The 18,763-nt window shown below is 48.1% G+C and overlaps 1 protein-coding gene and 1 long non-coding RNA gene across 4 annotated transcripts in view; one reads left to right on the top strand and one right to left on the bottom strand.

The window, feature by feature from the left end:
- Positions 1–316: 316 nt before the first annotated feature.
- Positions 317–18,763, bottom strand: part of Pfdn4 (prefoldin 4) — a 22,643-nt gene continuing 4,196 nt past the window's right edge. The window contains exons 1-4 of one of the 3 annotated variants that reach the window (NM_001110152.2): positions 7,918–8,157; positions 3,541–3,648; positions 2,697–2,837; positions 317–714 (exon numbers count right to left, since the gene is read on the bottom strand). In NM_001110152.2, the coding sequence (NP_001103622.1) occupies positions 583–714; positions 2,697–2,837; positions 3,541–3,648; positions 7,918–7,941 (405 nt within the window). In that variant the 5' untranslated portion in view covers positions 7,942–8,157 and the 3' untranslated portion in view covers positions 317–582. Of the gene's footprint in view, positions 715–2,696; positions 2,838–3,540; positions 3,649–7,917; positions 8,158–18,763 lie in introns of those variants that run through there. The other 2 variants (NM_001199902.1, NM_001013369.2) reach the window with 2 other exon arrangements.
- Positions 7,460–18,763, top strand: part of Gm16796 (predicted gene, 16796) — a 12,571-nt gene continuing 1,267 nt past the window's right edge. Inside the window, exons 1-2 of the long non-coding RNA NR_040367.1 lie at positions 7,460–8,548; positions 15,024–16,696. This is a non-coding gene — a long non-coding RNA (predicted gene, 16796). The remainder of the gene's footprint in view (positions 8,549–15,023; positions 16,697–18,763) is intronic.

Below are 18,763 nucleotides of genomic sequence, written 5' to 3'. Positions count from 1 at the left end.
CACACACACGAATAAAAATAATAAACAAATCTTTAAAAATAAAAGAGAAAGACCCTTCCTCTTGTGGGAATCTCAGCAGCTACTTCACCACATTATCGGAGTGTGCGTGTGCGTGATTGTGCACTTGTGTGTTCATGTGGCGGTCAGAGGATAACTTGTAGAAACTGTTTCTTCTACAACGCAGCTCTCAGAGATCAAACTCAGCCACTGGGGTTGACAGCGAGCACGCTCAGCCATTGAACCATCTCTGTCGGATACTACGGTTTCTTAAGAACGAAAATGGAAAACAGAACTCTAAAATAATAATATAGAGACAGAGACTGTTTAACCGATTTTAATAACATGACATAAAGCTCCTAAAATTGATACAATCATTATGCAAAATACATACATGAACACTGTCTTCTTTTAAAAATATAAAATAAATAAGCAAGACATGTGAAAATAGGCGTTTCCATTAATTAAATGAAAATTCTTAAAAAAGAAAGTTTTCCTTTTGTTTCATTTGGAGAAGGGAAATTATCATTTAAGACAATATTCAAGTTTATTAAAACAAGATAAAAAAAAAGTATTATAAAATGTTTAGCTTTCATCTGCCTCGAGGTTTATGTTGCTGCCAAATTTCGCGTATAGCTGCACCTTCAGGTCGGCTAACACCCGCTGGATGGACGCCACTCTGGACTCTAAGGCATCAATCTCTTCTTGCAAAGTTTTCTGGAAAAGAAAGAGTTGAAATTAATTAGCTTCAGCTGGATGACCTATGAGTACAGAGTCTGGAATAATGGCAAGAATCTGAGGTACAAAACTCTAAACTGGTCTGGAGCAGAATAACAATAATCAGATCAAAGGCCAAGGCTGGAATGGGCAGCACTTACCTCAGCCAACACCAGCTCATGCTGCGGCTGTGGCTGCCGCTTCAGCCTCTGCTGGGATTTGAACTTGGGGCCTTGAGAAAAGCAACCAGGACTCTTAACCTCTGAGCCACGCTCCAGCCCCTATTTTTCTGCTTTTATTTATGTGTGTGTATGAGTGTGTGTTTGTCCATGAGTGCAATGCCCGACAACTCTCAAGAGGCTGTCCCTGGAGCCACAGTCACAGGAGATGTGGGTGCTGGGAACACAGCCAGCACTCATAACCACCGAGCCATCACACCAGCCCCTTCTCAAGGTTTATCAGATATAGATTTAATCAGTGGGAAGTTTGGTTTTAGAAATCTGAAACAGAGACCTATCACTTTAAGTTAGAAAGCTAGCAAAGCAACAATATTGGGGCAGCTGTCACTGAGTTCTCACACACTGGGTGGCTGGAAGACACCCGGCGTTAATATCACACACACAGCCTGAGCCCGTGCTGCATGTAATAATTAGAAACCAATCTATGTTATCGCAGGCCAGGCACCGGCCTATTCCCAGCCAGGTACAAAGCCCGAGACAGCAATGCTTCCCCTTGTCAAGGCCTCTCCCACCAATGCTGGCTCTGCCTCAACAGAGCCCGGAGACCCCTGTCTTGGTCCCCGCGGGAAGCTGTGGGTGCGCTCTCGCCTGCCCTCGCTCTGCCTTTCCCCTGGAGCTCAGTCCTTGCCCGATCTTCCCGTCCCAAAGCCTGGCTGAATTCCGCCTCGGCTAAGTTCTTTCCCTCTGGCTCACCCAGAGTCCCAGGGAAATAGAAAACACCCGGCCACCTTAGTTTAGAACCAACAGATAACACAACCGCTGGGCTTGGAGTCTACTGTCCTAAACTCATCAACTGTTCTGTCAGAAGTCTTCCCGTGGCTGGTCCTGGTGGATTCCGCCCCCAGATCTAACAGTCCCCGGCCTTCATCTCATTTGCTTTGTTCCCGCCTCTCTGTTCAAAAAGGCCGTTCCCTTCTCCTGTGTTCCCTCTTCCTTTCTGGGACCCGGAAGGCCCACCTCCTCCTCATCCAGTGATTGGCTTCTCGTTATCTTTATTATCTAATCAATTAATTACGGGGAAATCCTGCCACAATCCCAGCCATGATCAAGCTTCTTGATCAAGTGTTGAACAACACAAGTTTCTAACCCTGAACCAAGACTTATGTCTAAGATCGCTCGCCCACTCACCAAAACATTACTACAGCATGATATCAGAAACAAATTAATGCTAATAAGGCCACTGTAAGCAAATCAATGCCCATCACAACATTAAGATGGCCTCAAACAAATCCTAGGACAGTGGTGTGCTGGAGGCCTGTGTTGCTCCGTATCAATGAGTGGATAAATGAGCATTAGAGAAAGTGCTCCTCCCACGGTGAGCCACGTGTGCAGCAGTTACACAGATGGGGAGGGGACGAGGAGGAGAGGGCTCTAACAGAGGAACAGGCTCCTCACTGACAGACAGGACAGCGGACAGTGCAGACCCAGGGGCTCTCTTCACTTTGCAGTACACTACAGCATCTCAACATCGGCAGCAGAAGCAAAGCTCTGGGGGCCAGAAGACGGCGGGCATGTGCCATTTGGGGAAGCCTCGGCCTCTCTGAGCTTCTGGCTCCTCAGTTTAAACCGTGCTACTGATGGACTGCTATTTGGATTAACGAGAACCCCCCTGGCAGGGTGCTCAGGGCCGTGCCTGTCAGCAGAGCCTCCCCCGTTACTACCCTGCACCTGTAATTATGCATTCTCTGTAATGATAAACTTCCCAACTTGAAAATCTTTGCCCGAGGCAAGATTCCCACATACCTTTGCATCTTCTAACATTTCCTGTGTTTCTTCTTGAGAGTGGCTGATGAAAACGTCTCCGATCTGGTAGGGAATCATTAAGCAGTCGTCATCTGCCAGCATGATGTCATCACAGGCGTCCTCTAAGTTCTGGAGATGTTTCTATCAGGCAAGAGAACAACTATGGAGACACGCTCAGGATTTCCTCACAGACGCGAGAGCAGGCTCTTACGCAGGGACCTGGGCTCTCTGGGGACCGGCGTATAGCAGTTAGTGTCAGACACAGAGACGTGTCACATGGACTTGCTTAGGAGCCAGCACGACAGCCTCTACCCTCTAGGTAGCTTTAAAGTGTGTCCCCGAGAACTACACGAGACAGAGCTGAGCATAGGCCTGGAGAGTTACAGACACGCGGCATCAGCATGCATCCCTAAGTCTGCTCCAGCATCAGTAGACACGGATGCAGTTTTACCTGCAGCCAGATTCGCAGGCACGGCTACAGAACTGCACCGGGAAAACCTGCCCTGGACCCAATGGCCTCACTCACTGTTACCGTACCTCTCTTAAGAGCACAAATGACTTCTTGTGCTGGTCTCAGCGTCCCACACCTCAGTCACCTATACCCATACGCTTCAGGAGGCTGAAGCAGGAGAATTAGGAGTCTGAGGATAGCCTGGACTACATGGTAAATTGTCGGACAGTTTGACAAAGGAAGACCCTGTCTCAAACCAACAAACACAGACTTTTTATTAGCTAACTGGACATTGTCACCAGGGGCAAGGAGCCCATGAGGAAGCTGACAGCTGCTGATGGTCAGGCCTAAGGGCTACAGTACAGACGTAGAGCAGACGTACGTATCCAGTACCTTCTTCACTTCTATTTCCTCCTTTAGCTCTGTGATTCGACTCGTATTCCGAGCAAATTTGTTTATTTTTTGCTGATCTTCGAAAGTAACATTCACGTCTTCTGCAGCCTGAAAAAGATGTTTAATTTTTTTTTTTTTTAATTTCGATGGAGCAGTTACACTCTGGTATCTTACACTGTGACAAAGAACCAAGCACTCTCCTCACCCGAAGACAGCCGAGGGGCACAGGCCATAAGATATCACAAACGTGTCACACTTACGATCTGCTCACGACTCTACAATCTCTCCCATTATTCAATAGAATCATTCATGAGCAAATGCTTGAAATATAAAAAGTAGTTAATAAACGTCCCAATAATAACATTTTTTTTAAAGTTGGTGGTGTCACAAGCCTTTAATCCTAGCACTTGGAAGGCAGAAGCAGGCAGATCTCTGAGTTTGAGGACAGCCTGGTCCTCAGAGTGCGTTCCAGGACAGGCAGTGCTACACAGTGAAACCCTGTCATAGAAAACCAAAATGATAATGATAATGATAATAAAAGCCACTTGCCCAAAAGGCAGAATTTCCCAAGCTGGGACACTGTTTCCCTAAGATATTTCCAGCAAGCAAAATGTTCCATGGTCAAACGCCCTTAGTGACCATATTGCAGAGATTGTTTCTGGGGTAAAATGCATATGGGTATACTGTGCTGATAAAAATAAGACCATTTCTCCAACTTTCAATCTAATAAGCTGGCTAAGTCATCATACGTGTCGATGGCTCCACTCCATACACTTAAAATTCTGTATTTATTTTAAGGTTGGGAATCCACTATAGGGTAATGAAAATTGAGTTCCATATTTAATATTTGATATGCTTAAATCTGCAGACAAAGCTGGGTATTAGACAACAAAGCATCTATAAAATAACAAAAATGGCTAACACAGCCTGAGGTCCTACTGCACGCTTAGAACACTAGCCCCAGAGTCTTATGAGGGCATCACCAATATCACCGCTTCATAGATGACCAGAGACTGCAGGGTTTAGATAATTTGGCCAGGGTCAAGCATACCTATGCCTGTAAGTACAAGAGTTCCTGTTCAGACAGAGGACGTGGCTGGACGTTCTCAGACTGTTCCAATTCTTATAGGGGTTTCAATATACTAGAAAAGAAAATTAAACACTACACATTCCTTCCAGTGTCTTAGTAAAGAACAAGTGTACTTGACAAGGCCTGAAAGGACTACAGAGAGGCCCTACTAGCTGACATGACACACCTCTCAGCACATGAGGCTGAGGCAGGAGGATTACCAGTTTGAAGCTAGCTTTAGATGCATAGAGAAATCCTGTTGCCAAAACCTCGTGGCGCTGGGGAAATACCCTGTGGCTTAGAGCACTTAGTGCTCTTTCAAACGATCTGGGTTCGGTTTTCAGGTCCCACATTAAGTGGCTCACAACTGGCTGGGACTCCAGCTCCAGGGGATCTGAGGCCTTCATCTGGCTTCTGCGGGCACATTCATGCACATGTGTGCAAACACATGGCATATACACACAGGAACACACACATATACACAAACAAAAATAAAACCTTTAACAAAGAAAAGGCTCTCACTGAAGCTACAGATTTATAACAACATTATAGATAATACACCATATTGGAATTAATAAATGAAGGTCAGTAAGAACGGCTGGCTATTCTGCCAAAGGCAGGAGTTCACAGATCCACACTCCACCCATTCCTGGTCCCCTGGAAGCTATGGCATAAAGTGTGCATACGCAAACTTCTCCAGAGGTTGTAGGGTAACCTATAGTCTCGAGGCAAGGCTCAGTGGCCCAGATAGACAGGTGTTGGAATCTAGGCTCTCATCCCAACAAGCAACTGCGCATGCCCCAAGCCTGACATCAGCCCTAATGCGTATGGTCAGAGTCCGCCCCACCATGTGTGCACAGCGCAGAGCACAGACAGCACAGAGGCGAGCAGCAGACACTCAACAGACACGAAGACGGTGAGACCTGTATCCTGGTGCTTTGCCTACGAGAATTATCAATCTCCCAGAAAACCTCGAGGACTCCCTTCTTAACTCGGGAGTTTACAGAGCCCCCAAGCCCTAGGATGCATTTTCAGGTGTGTCTGTCACCACGAGGACTTTAAAAGCAACTCAGGTGAGAGGCCCTAGTAGGGCCTGCCTGACAAGCAACACTGGTGAAAGATTTCTGAATTAGAATCTAAATTACGATAGATCAGACTCAGATATTTTGACATCAAAGAGTGCTGGAAGTTGGCTGTTTTTGCTTTTTCCAAAGCAGGCATTTCCCGACATAGCCCTGACAAACAGCAGCCACCAGAAGCCACTTGGCCCCTGGGAGGCGGAGGCAGGAGGATTAACAATTCAAGGTCATCCTCAGCTGCATAGTGAGTTTGAGGCCAGCCTGGGCTATGTGAGAAATGAAGGCAGAATGGCAAAAAGGATCACTGTAGAGTTAAGGGAATTCTGCTAGTTATACAAGACATGACTTGCTCCAAATTCAAGAAGAAAGTAAGCTGCCCTGGACCCTGACTACACCCTGGCCTCAGTAACACCTTATGGGATTGTTAAGAGGAAATAAACCATACTCTATTCCAAGTTCAGGTACTGAGATCTGGGTCCCCAGCCAAAAAGCTCTCCACAATTTCAGCTGACAGTCAGATCTCTTAAGAGTTCCAGACCAGCAAATGCTACACAGTGAGACCTTGTCTCAGAAAAGCAAAAGCAAGGACAATGTTTATCGTGGAACTGACCAGTGTAACCCACAGCTGAGAGCACAGTCTAACAAGAGAGGCAAAATGAACCTGTTCCTACCTGGCCAAATCACCGTGGCCCCGGACTGTACTCTGCTACCGTGTAATAATTTGTGGGTGACAGACCAGGGCGAGGGGCTCTTTCGAACTCTGAAGCCTCCCCAGGCTCAGCAGCCATTCCCTCTTAATGAACTGGGATGCTGAGCATCAACCTTCAGTGGTCAGAAGCACTGACTACACGGTGCCAACAGCGAGAACACAAAGGCATTCTACAGGGGCCTTACAAAGTAGAGTGAAAGCAACTGTCTTCAGCCAAGCGCCTCTCATCAGAGACAGACAGGCAAACGGACAGACAGACAAGGAGCCCGGGGTGGGGTGGGGGGGAGACACACACACTAACACACACACAGAGAAACAGAGAGACAGACAGACAAGGAGCCTGAGAGAGGCAGAGGCAGAGAGACAGACAGACAGGAGCCTGGAGTGCAAATGCTCTTTAAATCACAGCTTTTCTTCTGCGCTTCAGTTTCCTCTTCAGCTAAAAGTGAATAAATACAGAATCTCCCAAAAGGTTGACACAGCAGATCAAAATAATTAGCAAATGCTAAGAACTGTCCGAACACACTGTGAAGCCCCAATAGCTATCAGCTGTTTGCTTGTTTGTTCTTTTTTTTTTTTCCCCTCCTCTGCAATTCTTTCCCTGTATTAGATACACCTGCACTCCTGGAAACACGTTTAGGTTATAAAAACCCACATGGAAGTTTAACTTAAGTTGGTGGCTCAAATTTAGCTCAAGTTTCAAAATATTGGTTGAAAGGGTTGCATAGCCATGTCTACTGCCTGTCATGCATGAAGCCCTGGGTCCACCACACCAGCACACCAAAAGCCAGGGGTAGTGGCACACACCGGTGATTCCAGCACCTGGAAAGTGGAGGCAGGAGAGTCAGAAATTCAAAATCATCTCTGACTGCATAGGAAGCCGTGGACCAGTCTGGTGTGTACACACACACACACACACACACAAGTCCGTGTCTTTCAAAAGTGTGATAAGACATCACACCGAGCCCCATGAACAAGGATCGGACGTCGTTTTAAAAATGATAAAGAGCTCTAATTTGACCAAACAAAAATCACCAGACCCAGCATCTCACCAGATGAGTCACCAAAGGAATGGCTGGCTGGCTGGCTGGCTGTGAAGTGTGCGGGGCAGAGCGTGGGGACCCGTGTCCTTCCTAATGGCTGGGAAAAGCCCGGAGAGCCACCGCGCTCGCTCGGGCCGACTGCTCTCAACGTCAATTAGACACTCGGTGCACGGAGCGTGGACCGACCGGAGCGGTCCGGGGCGGAGCACAGAGGTGCGGTAGCAGACGACGCCCCGGGATGCGGTAGCAGACGGCCCGGGATGCGGAGCCCGACCCGGTGCCCGAGGAGATGCACGACCCTGAGCAGGTGAGGCGGTTGCCCTGACGGCGAGCGGAGCGGACAGAAGCACCCCTGTACCCAGCGCGGGCCCCGGCCCCGCGCATCCCTCACCTCCTCAGACCCCGGCCCCCAGCGCCCCGCGTCTCCTCACACGCCCCGGCCCACGGCTCCTCGGACCCCGGCCCCGCCGCACTCACCGCCTTCTTCATGGTGGCCGCCATCTTGGACTGAACCACGGGGCGCGGGGGAAAACCACTCGGGCGTGCGTCACCCCCCGAGGTCCCTCTCGAGCCCTGCTGAGCCAGACTCCCCCCTAACGCACAGCACTATCTCAACACTGCTGCTATCTGTGTCTCTGAACTATAAATTCCCAGGGCAAGGACTCAGGAAAAAAAACTATGCCCTGGAAACACTTGGTATCTTCCAATTAAAGGGACAGGCAGCTTCCCTCTCGGCCGGCATAAATACCAAAAGCGGCCAATAGTCGGGCCCGAGATCCCAGCCACGGCCAGCAGGGGGAGCGCTGGGTACCACCCAGCTGTGTGGAATGGGAAGCTTAAGAAATTCTTTTTCCATTTATTCAACAACCTAGAGAGAAGCTAAGGAGGGTAAGGGCGTGGCTTCGGCAAAGTATTTGGTAAATCATTTGGTCAAGTATTTGCACTCAAGCATGGGGACCTGAGTTCGATCTACAGCCCCTACCACATAAAAACCCAGTGCTGGCGAAGCTACAAGCTGAAGGCCACTCTTGAAGTTGATCTTAGCTTGTATGCCACTGATCACTGCAGGGGACACTAGGGGATCAGCCAGGAATAGATGAAGCCAAAGGTAGGTGACACCCAAAAAGATCCAGAGCAGTGGTTCTCAATCTTCCTAGTGCTGAGACCCTTTAATACAGTTAAATGTTGTAGTGCCCCCCCCAACCATAAAAAGTAGTTTTGTTGCTACTTCATTATGTAAATTTGCTACGGTGCTGGGTCATAATGTCAATAAATATCTATTTTCTGATAGTATTAGGCGGCTTCTGTAAAGGGCTCCCGATCTATAGGTTGAGAACCACTGACCTAGAGCGCTATAACAAACTTAAATGCTTAGATAATAGCTTACTGGACGGTTGCTTGGCTATTTATATTTAGAGACAGGGTCTTGCAATGTAATCCTAGCTGTCCTGGAACTAGCTGTGTAGACCAAGCTGGCCTGAAACTCACAGAGATCTTCCTGCCTCTGCTCTCCAAGCGCTAGGATCAGAGGCGTGCTCCATCATGTGCAACTGAAATGAATTCTTTTATGTGTTTAAAATTAAATTGGTTCAGAAATATGTCTTCCACTCGCTCAAATATGTTAGCCTGGGAAGACTGCCCACACAGGGCCCAGTGGGCACCGAGCTTCCTTAGTAACCAGGGCCATTGTTAACTTCGGTAGCCAAGACTTTGCTCTCAGAAAGTCGGAGGTCTGAGGGCAGAAGAGCTTAGAGTATTGGGGTATGGGCCATTGTCTCATTTACCAAGGGACAGGGAGGACCAGGTGTGAGCCGCAGGACAGTAAAAGCACGGCTGGGCGCTCTTGCATCTCTGCCAGTCCCTCCTATGGCTTCAAGCACAAGGGCATGCCAAGGAGGGGAAGAGGGGCAGATCTCGCCTGTCTGCTTATGACGCAGTGGGTCTCAACCTTCCTAATGTGACCCTTTAATACAGTTCCTCACGTTGTGGTGACTCCCAACCATTAAATTATTTCATTGCTACTTTACAACAGTAATTTTGCTATTGTTATACATTGTAACGTAAATGCCAGACATGCAGGATGTCTGATACTTGACCTGGGTGGGAGGGCCATTCGACTTTCCAAAAGGATCACGGCCCACAGGTTGAGAACCGCTGTTCTAATGTATAATGCATGTGCCCATTTGGTTACAATCTATCTCCTATCGTTACAATGCAATCCTGCTCATTGCTTGCATACCATCAAGCCCTCTGGATATAATGAACTTGGACTCCACAGAGTGAAGTCCTAACACCCTCCTGAGGAAGGTTTGCCGTTTGCACTCTGCTACTTAGCAGTTGCACATACAGAGTCAAATCTCTGGACCTGGAATTACTACGGTGGCACCACTTTTGAGGAACTCATTTGTATATACCGCAAACCCCAGTCCTGAACTCTGTAACCCTTAGACCAGACTCAGAAGGGAGAGCTAGTGTCTGGCTGCAGTGGTCATGGAGAATCTGTAGTTAGTGGCATGTTGACTGGACCGAAAAGACACCAGACACTGGGGATGCTGCATGTCAAACAGATAAAGTACCCCGTCCCCCAGCACCTTGCTGTCTACTGACAGGAGACAGACCACAAACAACCCGTTAAATAAGGATAGTGTGTCAGAGAGGGTGGTTAGTGTAAATGTGGCTGACTGTCCCAGCAAGGGAAACACATGCAGCTTTCGTCAGGAGAACGCCACCAGAGAGGCACGAAAAAGAAAGAGAAAACAAATTCCATTGGAAGTGAATGTTGTCCAGGCTTGTCCTAGCTTTTAGACTGCGTCACACAGGGATGATGAGCATATTTGTCGTTTTGTGACAGTGTGTGTGCGCGTGCGTGTGCGCTCGCGCAAGTGCCCCTCCCCCAAGGTCCTGCGTTCCCTGGGGTTGAAGAGGAAAAGTCTGAGTGGCAGGAGCCACAGATCTCGCTAGCAGGAAGTAATTTGATCATCTGCCTGCAGGGGGCACCCAAGGACTATGACTGAATTCTCAGGCATCCAAGCCCATTTCCCAATGTTTTGGACGTCTTTTCATCTTATCCTGTTTGTATCTGACTCAAAGATGTTTGTAAGCTATTTTGTCCTGACAGGGTTTGAAATCCTCGTACCTCCCCACTGCACGTAGGACCGGTCAAACTAAAATTCCAAACCAAGGCGCGCCTCCCTCTCTGATCTTCGGGTAGCACTTTTCCCTGGAGAGACATGGACAAACATCTGCTCACCCTAGAAAGGAAAGCGATGATGGAACCAAGTAAGGATGCCACACGAGTTCAATTTAGTGAAACAATGAGTTTATCCCACCCGGGAGGGTGGGGGATGGGGTTACGTTCAGGAGTGTGAGGGGCCACTTGGAGGAACGTGGAGGAATCAAAGATACTCTTAGTCCAGTCAGCATGCCACCAAAATCCCCACTGACCACTGCAGTCAGGCACTAGTTCTTTCATCTGACAGCTCCCAGAATGGGAAGGACACAGGCCTCTTGGATGAAAAGGCCAGACCCCTCTCCAGGCATAGAACCTTCCAGCACCTTGCTTGACATTGGACTTGTTCACCTCCACAACTGTGCGAAGTTCATCTCTGTTGCTTAGGAATTACCAATAACCGGGTCGCGGGGTTCCTTGTTACAGCGGCACCAACTTACTGATCCACTTCTCTTAAACACTTTCACCCCTGCAAGCGACTCTATAGCTCTCTGCCCGTTTCCTTGGGAGCTATTTCTCTTCTGCTAAGCCAGGGGCACCAAGGGAAGCCGATCTTGCCTGCTCATTAATGGGTAAACTGATGTATGGACAATTAAATGGCGGCATATTTAAGGACTAGAGAGTATTGTGAGATACGAGATAGCTGCTGGTGCATTTGTTCAGTAACAGTGTTCCAGAGCCCATATTCGTGTTCGCATTTCTTCTTCCTGTGCCTAATATCAAACGCCTCGCATAAACTGTAGCTCTGTGGGCCCGTCTCCTGAATAACTGCATTTTGTCACCAGGTGGCGCCATGACTCCAAATTTTAGCTTTTCTTCTGTGCAAAGCCTTAGGAACCGGCCCAAAGGACATGCAGTCTAGTAAGCCACACTCTGGGCCAAATATATAGTCATCTCTTGCGAGTTTCAAGTTGTAATTTTTCCTAGAAGAGGTAGATCTTGTTTTCAAAGATATCCTGAATATATGGATTTTTAGATTTTTATGGAATAGACCGTTTACTGGGCTAAGCATTAAAACTTAAGTGTTAGAGTGTTTGACTGGCATCCATAATGCTTTGAATTCGGTCCCCAGAACAACAAAAAGACCGGGGGGGGGGGCGGGCAAACCATTACCTAATCTGTTAACATTAGTGGTACCCGGCCCTGCAATTTTGACATTGAGAAAGAAGTCATTATTTAGAATCAGAAGCTGTTGCCGGATACCAGTTCCCTGGAGTGATCGATCCATCCAGTGGGGATACGTTCAGAACTGTGTGTCTTCTCACTGAGCTGGGCACCCTCCTCACAGGGCCGCTGCTCACAAACGGGTCTGATACGCGCTGAAGTGGACAGCTTAGATATTTATGATCGTCTAAAGCACTTTGGATATCTTCCTAGGTCTCACTCTTACCTCTCCACTCCAGAAGTCAGACCTCAGCTTACCTTTAAAGATGAAGCCAATCAGATTCGCCAACACAGTACAGGCCCAGATCAAGCCAATCAGATTCAGCGGTGCAATGAAAGCATCCAGTAAAAACCTCGAGGGTGAGGGTGCTGCAGAGAATGGATTCTCAGAGGTCAGAGCATTGTGGGACCAGGAGCTCTCTGAAGCCACAATGAAAATGTACTGACTTTGATGAGCTGATTGGGGGGGGGGGGGGAGGAATGTAGGAGCCATCTATCAATCGAGGAGACCTCAGTGTCCTTCCATGAGTTTTGTGGTCATTGCATGCTCCAACCGCAGAATCTGTGCTCTTTCAGGCATCGTTTCCCCAGTTCCTCTGACGAATCCTGCTGGAGGATATCGTGCTGCTTGTGGCGTGAAGAAATTTATTGATATGTAGTAAAAAGTTACTCCTTAAAACTCCAGCCAAGAAAATCAAGAAGACTGGGGGAATGTGGCAATGTCGTTGAGGTTACAGTGGGGTGAGGATAAACACCTCACTCCGGGGTGAAATTCCATCTAAAGAAAAAAGAGCCCCCTCTGAAGGTTGCTACAGCGCATGCGTACACTTTGCCGGCGCTCATGCTTCCTGCTTTATAAACCCCACACTGGAGGAACATGTGCGGTTTTGTAAGTGTAAGGTGGACATGGGTCATGATGAGGAGTGACAGACTGAGACCGTCCATCAAAGTCCCTCCGTGCTGTGGTTCCAGTACAGCAGCCAGAATCATGAAAGGAAGCAGCCAGCAATGATGACTAGTGGACGGTGCTCACGCTAGCGGGAAAACACGACAAAGAAAAGGAGAGATCTCAGCTTGTCCTCAGTGCACCAAGTGAGATGGACTAGGAATGTGGCTCGGTAGAGTGCCTACCTATCGTGCACAAAGCTCTGGGTTCGATCCCCAGTACTGAATAAACCTAGCATGTTGGTGCACACCTATAATCCCAGTACTCAGAGGCAAGCAAATCTTTCTCCCCCTCCCCCCACCCCTCCCTCCTGATCAGGATATAAAGCTCCCAGCTACTGCTCCAGCAGAATACCTGTCTGCTTCCTGCCATGACCCTATAAAACTGCAAGCCCCCAATTAAATACTTTCTTCTATATGAGTTGCCCTATAGGAGGTCATAGTGTTTGTTTTGTTATAGCAACAGAAGGGTGACTAAGACAATGGGGATGATGTGGAGTCTCTTCATTCTGTCTCAAGGTAGACCTTTACCGGAAATCTTTGTTCACCTCATGAGCACTGAACAACCAACATGCATCTATGCAGTGCTGCAGAAAGAGCGCACCTCCCGCAATCTGCACCCAGATGCCATGGTTCCCAGATGCCATGGTTCCCTGAGTGACTGGAAGGAGGCTGCCTCAGAAGCCTCCCACTCACCCAGTGCAGGAAAATCGAAACCTAGCTGAGAGTGTTTTAAAGAAAAACGCTAAAGACTGCAAACCAACCTCCATTAACTTTGAATGCCCTGGCTCTCTAAAACACTTAGAGGAGATGTACTCAAGGTCCCCTATATGGATCGTGTGTATCCCTCTGCCGAGCCTGGGAGCACCACCTTTTAGTTTGTGTAAATGATCTTGGGTCTTGGGTTTAGATTCCCAAGAGAGTTATCGAAACTGAGATTCATCCACTTGGTTGACAAAGAAAAAAACCCTAAGCAGATTGAGTCTTTGAGGGGTGGGGAAGTGGCTCAGCTGGTAGGGCTCTTGTCCGGCACGCACAAAGCCCTGGGTTCCATCCCCAAGCAGTGCATAAACTGGACATGGTGGTGCATGCTCATAATTCCAGAAGTGAGTGGCATCTTAGCTACGTAGCACATTTGAGGACATTAATGCATAAGACCCTGACTCTCTTTAAAAAAAAGAAACTTTGAATTCAAGAATGTTATTAAATATATTACTGATACTCTTGTGAAACAGTGAGAAGATCTTCGTGTGAGACAGTGAGAGGATCCCCTTGTGAGACAGTGATAGAGGATCCCTGTGTGAGACAGAGAGGATCCTCGTGTGAGACAGTGGAGGATCCCCATGTGAGACAGTGAGAGGATCCCCGTGTGAGACAGTGGAGGATCCCCGTGTGAGACAGTGAGAGGATCCCCGTGTGAGACAGTGAGAGGATCCCCGTGTGAGACAGTGAGAGAGGATCTCCATGTGAGACAGTGGAGGATCCCCGTGTGAGACAGTGGAGGATCCCCGTGTGAGACAGTGAGAGAGGATCCCCGTGTGAGACAGTGAGAGGATCCCCGTGTGAGACAGTGAGAGAGGATCCCCGTGTGAGACAGTGGAGGATCCCCGTGTGAGACAGTGAGAGGATCCCCGTGTGAGACAGTGAGAGAGGATCCCCGTGTGAGACAGTGGAGGATCCCCGTGTGAGACTGTGAGAGAGGATCCCCGTGTGAGACAGTGAGAGGATCCCCGTGTGAGACAGTGGAGGATCCCCGTGTGAGACAGTGAGAGGATCCCCGTGTGAGACAGTGAGAGAGGATCTCCATGTGAGACAGTGGAGGATCCCCGTGTGAGACAGTGAGAGAGGATCCCCGTGTGAGACAGTGAGAGGATCCCCGTGTGAGACAGTGAGAGAGGATCCCCGTGTGAGACAGTGGAGGATCCCCGTGTGAGACAGTGAGAGAGGATCCCCGTGTGAGACAGTGAGAGGATCCCCGTGTGAGACAGTGGAGGATCCCCGTGTGAGACAGTGAGAGGATCCCCGTGTGAGACAGTGAGAGAGGATCTCCATGTGAGACAGTGGAGGATCCCCGTGTGAGACAGTGGAGGATCCCCGTGTGAGACAGTGAGAGAGGATCCCCGTGTGAGACAGTGAGAGGATCCCCGTGTGAGACAGTGAGAGAGGAGCCTCATCCTGAGCTCTGGACTTTTCCACCATGCTGTGTGCTGCACTGAAGTAAGCCTTTCCTTCTCGTTTACTCCAGCCACTGGTGTCACATGAGCCTCTATTGTTCCTGTCTGTCACCACCACTTTGATCTCAGAACATGCAGTATTCTTCCTTAAACATCCTAGCTCATAGTCCCCAATAATTTCTGAAACATCAGAGGCTGTGCTGTGCTGTGCTGTGCTGTGGGTGAGGAAGGGGGAGAAATGGGGAAATGAGGGTAAAACGAGCTGACTTCCTGCTCTGCAGCTGAGGACATGGCCAGTGTCGTGGCTGTACCTGGAGCTGTACACCCAGCACTAGAAGTGACCCCAGCATCTCATCCTACAGTGACCTGAAGACTCCTTGGAGACTCAGTGATTGTCTGCCTGTTTCAGAATCGATCAGACTGTCTGCATCCTCCAGAGGAAACCCCATTGTCACTAGAGGGACATAGCTTGCCTCTGCGACCTAGTCAATCATACTGTAACCATATCTGCCATTTCTCTGACATGTTCTTGTCTCGACTTAATAAATATCACAGTGAAGCTTATATGTGCATTTTTTCAACCCTTTCCTTCCAAGAGTTCAGTGTCCTGGAGTTTGATGCTTCTGCCCGGCATAAACTAGAACTACTTTAAACGATGAGGCTCCTGAGCCTCCCCCACTCAGCTGGCAAGCACTGACAGACACCGGTGAGGAGCTTTCAAGAGGAACCCAGCTCCAACCATTAGCTGTAGGACCTTCAGTGAGGACGGCTGTTTTTGCCAGAGTGAGGAATAACAAGAGAGATTGCTGTTTCCCGTTGGTGATGTGACAGATAAGAACCTGCAGTGACTCAGAACCCACGCTCAATAACAGAAGCCAGGAGGATGGCGGCTGGCTCTCTCCTGTTTCCTTGCAACTGTGTGAGTTGATGTCATCAGCAGAGAGTGCGTTCTAACTAAGCAGGCTCCTTGTTCCTCTCTGACACAGGGCTGGGCAGGGTGCCTAGCACGCCATAGATGCTGAGCAGCAATGCTAGTGACTCCTCCAAAGAATTCCATTCTGACTGGAGAGAACGAAAACAAGTCAAGAGATCTCTGGAGATGTATGTTAAATTATTTTTCACTGGAAACTGCCATCACAGTGGAGGGAGTCTGTGGATGTACGTGTATGACCACACAGGATCCCAACCATCTCGTCCAAGTTCCAGTAGCCTAGAAGCTGTCAGAACAGAAGGGCTCGCCTAACTGCTGTCGCTGGGTGGAAGAGCCAACAGTAAACTCTGTCATAAGAACAGTTAGGAAAATTGCCACTGCACAAGACTTGGGCACATTCTCTGCTGACTGAGCGCTTTTGTTTTTAGGAGAAAGGGATTCTTCCATAGTTACCTGGAATTGTCTCACTGGTCCTCTGTCTGATCATTGACACAACAGTGGAGTGGCCACGCTCACCCCACCAGGAGTTTACTTTCCCTAACAACAGAAATGCTTCCTGCACCGGTCCCTGGCAAGGTCTATGTTTGCTGGTTCACTTTAAAGCCCTGGAAAAGTATAATCACATTTCAGTGATACCCAAGGAAGTCAACAGTCCCTGAAGTCATCATGGAAGGCTCCCAACATACGAGAGCAAACAAAACCGTGCTTCAGACCCAAAGTATTTGGCACTGAAAATCCCATCATAAGATTTCCCTGTATTACACACAGATCAGAGTAGCCAAGTCATACCATGCAGGAAAAGACGCAGAACAGGTATCTATGTGATGATGTAATCTAAATTTTTACTTATGAAACATAGATGGTACCAATGGAATATCAGAAAACAATCCATAGGTGGAGGCTGGGAAATCAATTCAAAGGTCAGACAAGGTTTTAAATCACTCTCAGTTGCACAGTGAGATCAAGGCCAACCTGGGCTACATGAGACCCTGTCTCACCAAATCTAAACACATACACACAACCCCTGGAGTGTTTTTCACTGTCTGGTTTAACTTGTCTTAGACAGTTACGACTGAACCTTTCAAAGTCACCATTCCTACTGCAGCTCCTGGCTATGGCAGCCTCTAAATCCACACTAGAGAGGCTGAGGCAGGAGGCTTGCCACAGTTCTGGGCCAGTTTAGGCTACTTAAAAACTACCAGGCCAGCCTAAACTACAGAACAAGACCTTGTATTTTTTTTTAAGACTAATAATACCGATACTAACTGGCACTAGAGACGGCTCAGCAGTTAGGGGTGAGCCGCCTTGCGGGGTTCAGTTCCCAGGACTGATGTCAGGTGGCTCATGGTCACCAGTAACTCCAGCTTCATGAGCTTGGATGCCCTCTTCCGGCTTTCATCAGTACATGTGGCACACCACATACAGAGACATATACACACAGGCACATACATACATACACACACACAAGCACACATACAAGCACACACACACAGAGACATACACATACAGGCACATACGTACATACACACAGACACATATACACACACACAAAGGCACACACATATACACAGGCACACACATACACACACATACATACACATGCATACAAGCACACATATAGAGGCACATACATACACAGGCACACAAACACACGCACACACAAGTATACACATACATACACCCAGACTCAACAAACAGACACACACATACACACAGAGGCACACACACACATATATATATATCCAGGCTAACACACAGACAGACACACACATACATACAGAGGCACAAACATATACACACACATACATATACCAAGGCTAACACACAGGCACAACACATACACACAGAGGCACACACATATACAAAATAAAATAAATCTCTAAAACACTGACTTGTTTACACCATGCTCTTCCTGCTTTAAAAGAGAATGGCTCTTTTGCCAGCGAACCTCAAAAGCTCTCCCCCGCCATGTGACTGTGTTGGGAGTTCTCAGATACCTTTCTCCACACTTGGAATAAAATATTGACTGCTCAGCATGGCCTAGTTTTGCTCAGAAACCGGAAAGCAAGTGCGTGCCAAATGGAGTCCAGGAAGACACAGGCTATGCTCCACCTGAGCTCTTGCTCTCAGCCCATCTGGGGAAGAGTGTCCACTGACCTCCAGTGTTGCAAACGAGGAACCTGGACTCAGAGAAACACAACATCTTCCCAAGCCCACACAGCCAGTGAGGAGGGGAGACACAGTTTCATCCCAGAGGTACCCAGATGAGCATCTGCAGGGTTTACCAATAACTTCCTCAGAAAACAAACAATGTATTGTTACTAAACTCGCTGGGTTTTGCTGGGGAACGAGGAAAGAATCAATAATCAATTGCCTATTATTTGCTTATTGGGTGCTCTTCAACATAAACATCATGGGTCATGTGTTATAGGAGAGTCAATCAACAAAAGACAGTAGCTTACAGTTTCAAGGAGATTTAAGTAACTGGGAAGAAAGGTGCAGGAGAAAAGTCATGAAGATTGTGGCTGCAGAGTAGAGGGGTGGAGAGAGAAACTGTGTGAGGGGGGGGGCCTTTTTTTATTTTTTTACCTATTTTCTTCTATTTAACTGTACAGTTTACTGAATCAAAACAACATGACTTCAGCTGCTTGCAAGGCCTAGGTAAGACAGTAGCAAGGTTGGGCCCAGCCTAAGCAACTCAGAAAGACACTGTCTCAAAACAATAAGAGTCAGGAGATTCCGTGGTAGAATGCTTCTCTGGTGTGCACAGGGCTCTGTGATCAGCCTCCAGCACCACAAACACACACACTGCCACTATCTAGTTGAGCACAGATATCATGATTGAAACACCCTCCCTCTGGGTCCCAAGGAACCAGGTGT

The sequence above is a fragment of the Mus musculus genome, chromosome 2 (genome assembly GCF_000001635.26).
Source record: "Mus musculus strain C57BL/6J chromosome 2, GRCm38.p6 C57BL/6J".
Taxonomy (NCBI): domain Eukaryota; kingdom Metazoa; phylum Chordata; class Mammalia; order Rodentia; family Muridae; genus Mus; species Mus musculus.
Note: the sequence above shows the minus strand (reverse complement) of the source record. Positions and strands in the feature narration are given on the sequence as shown.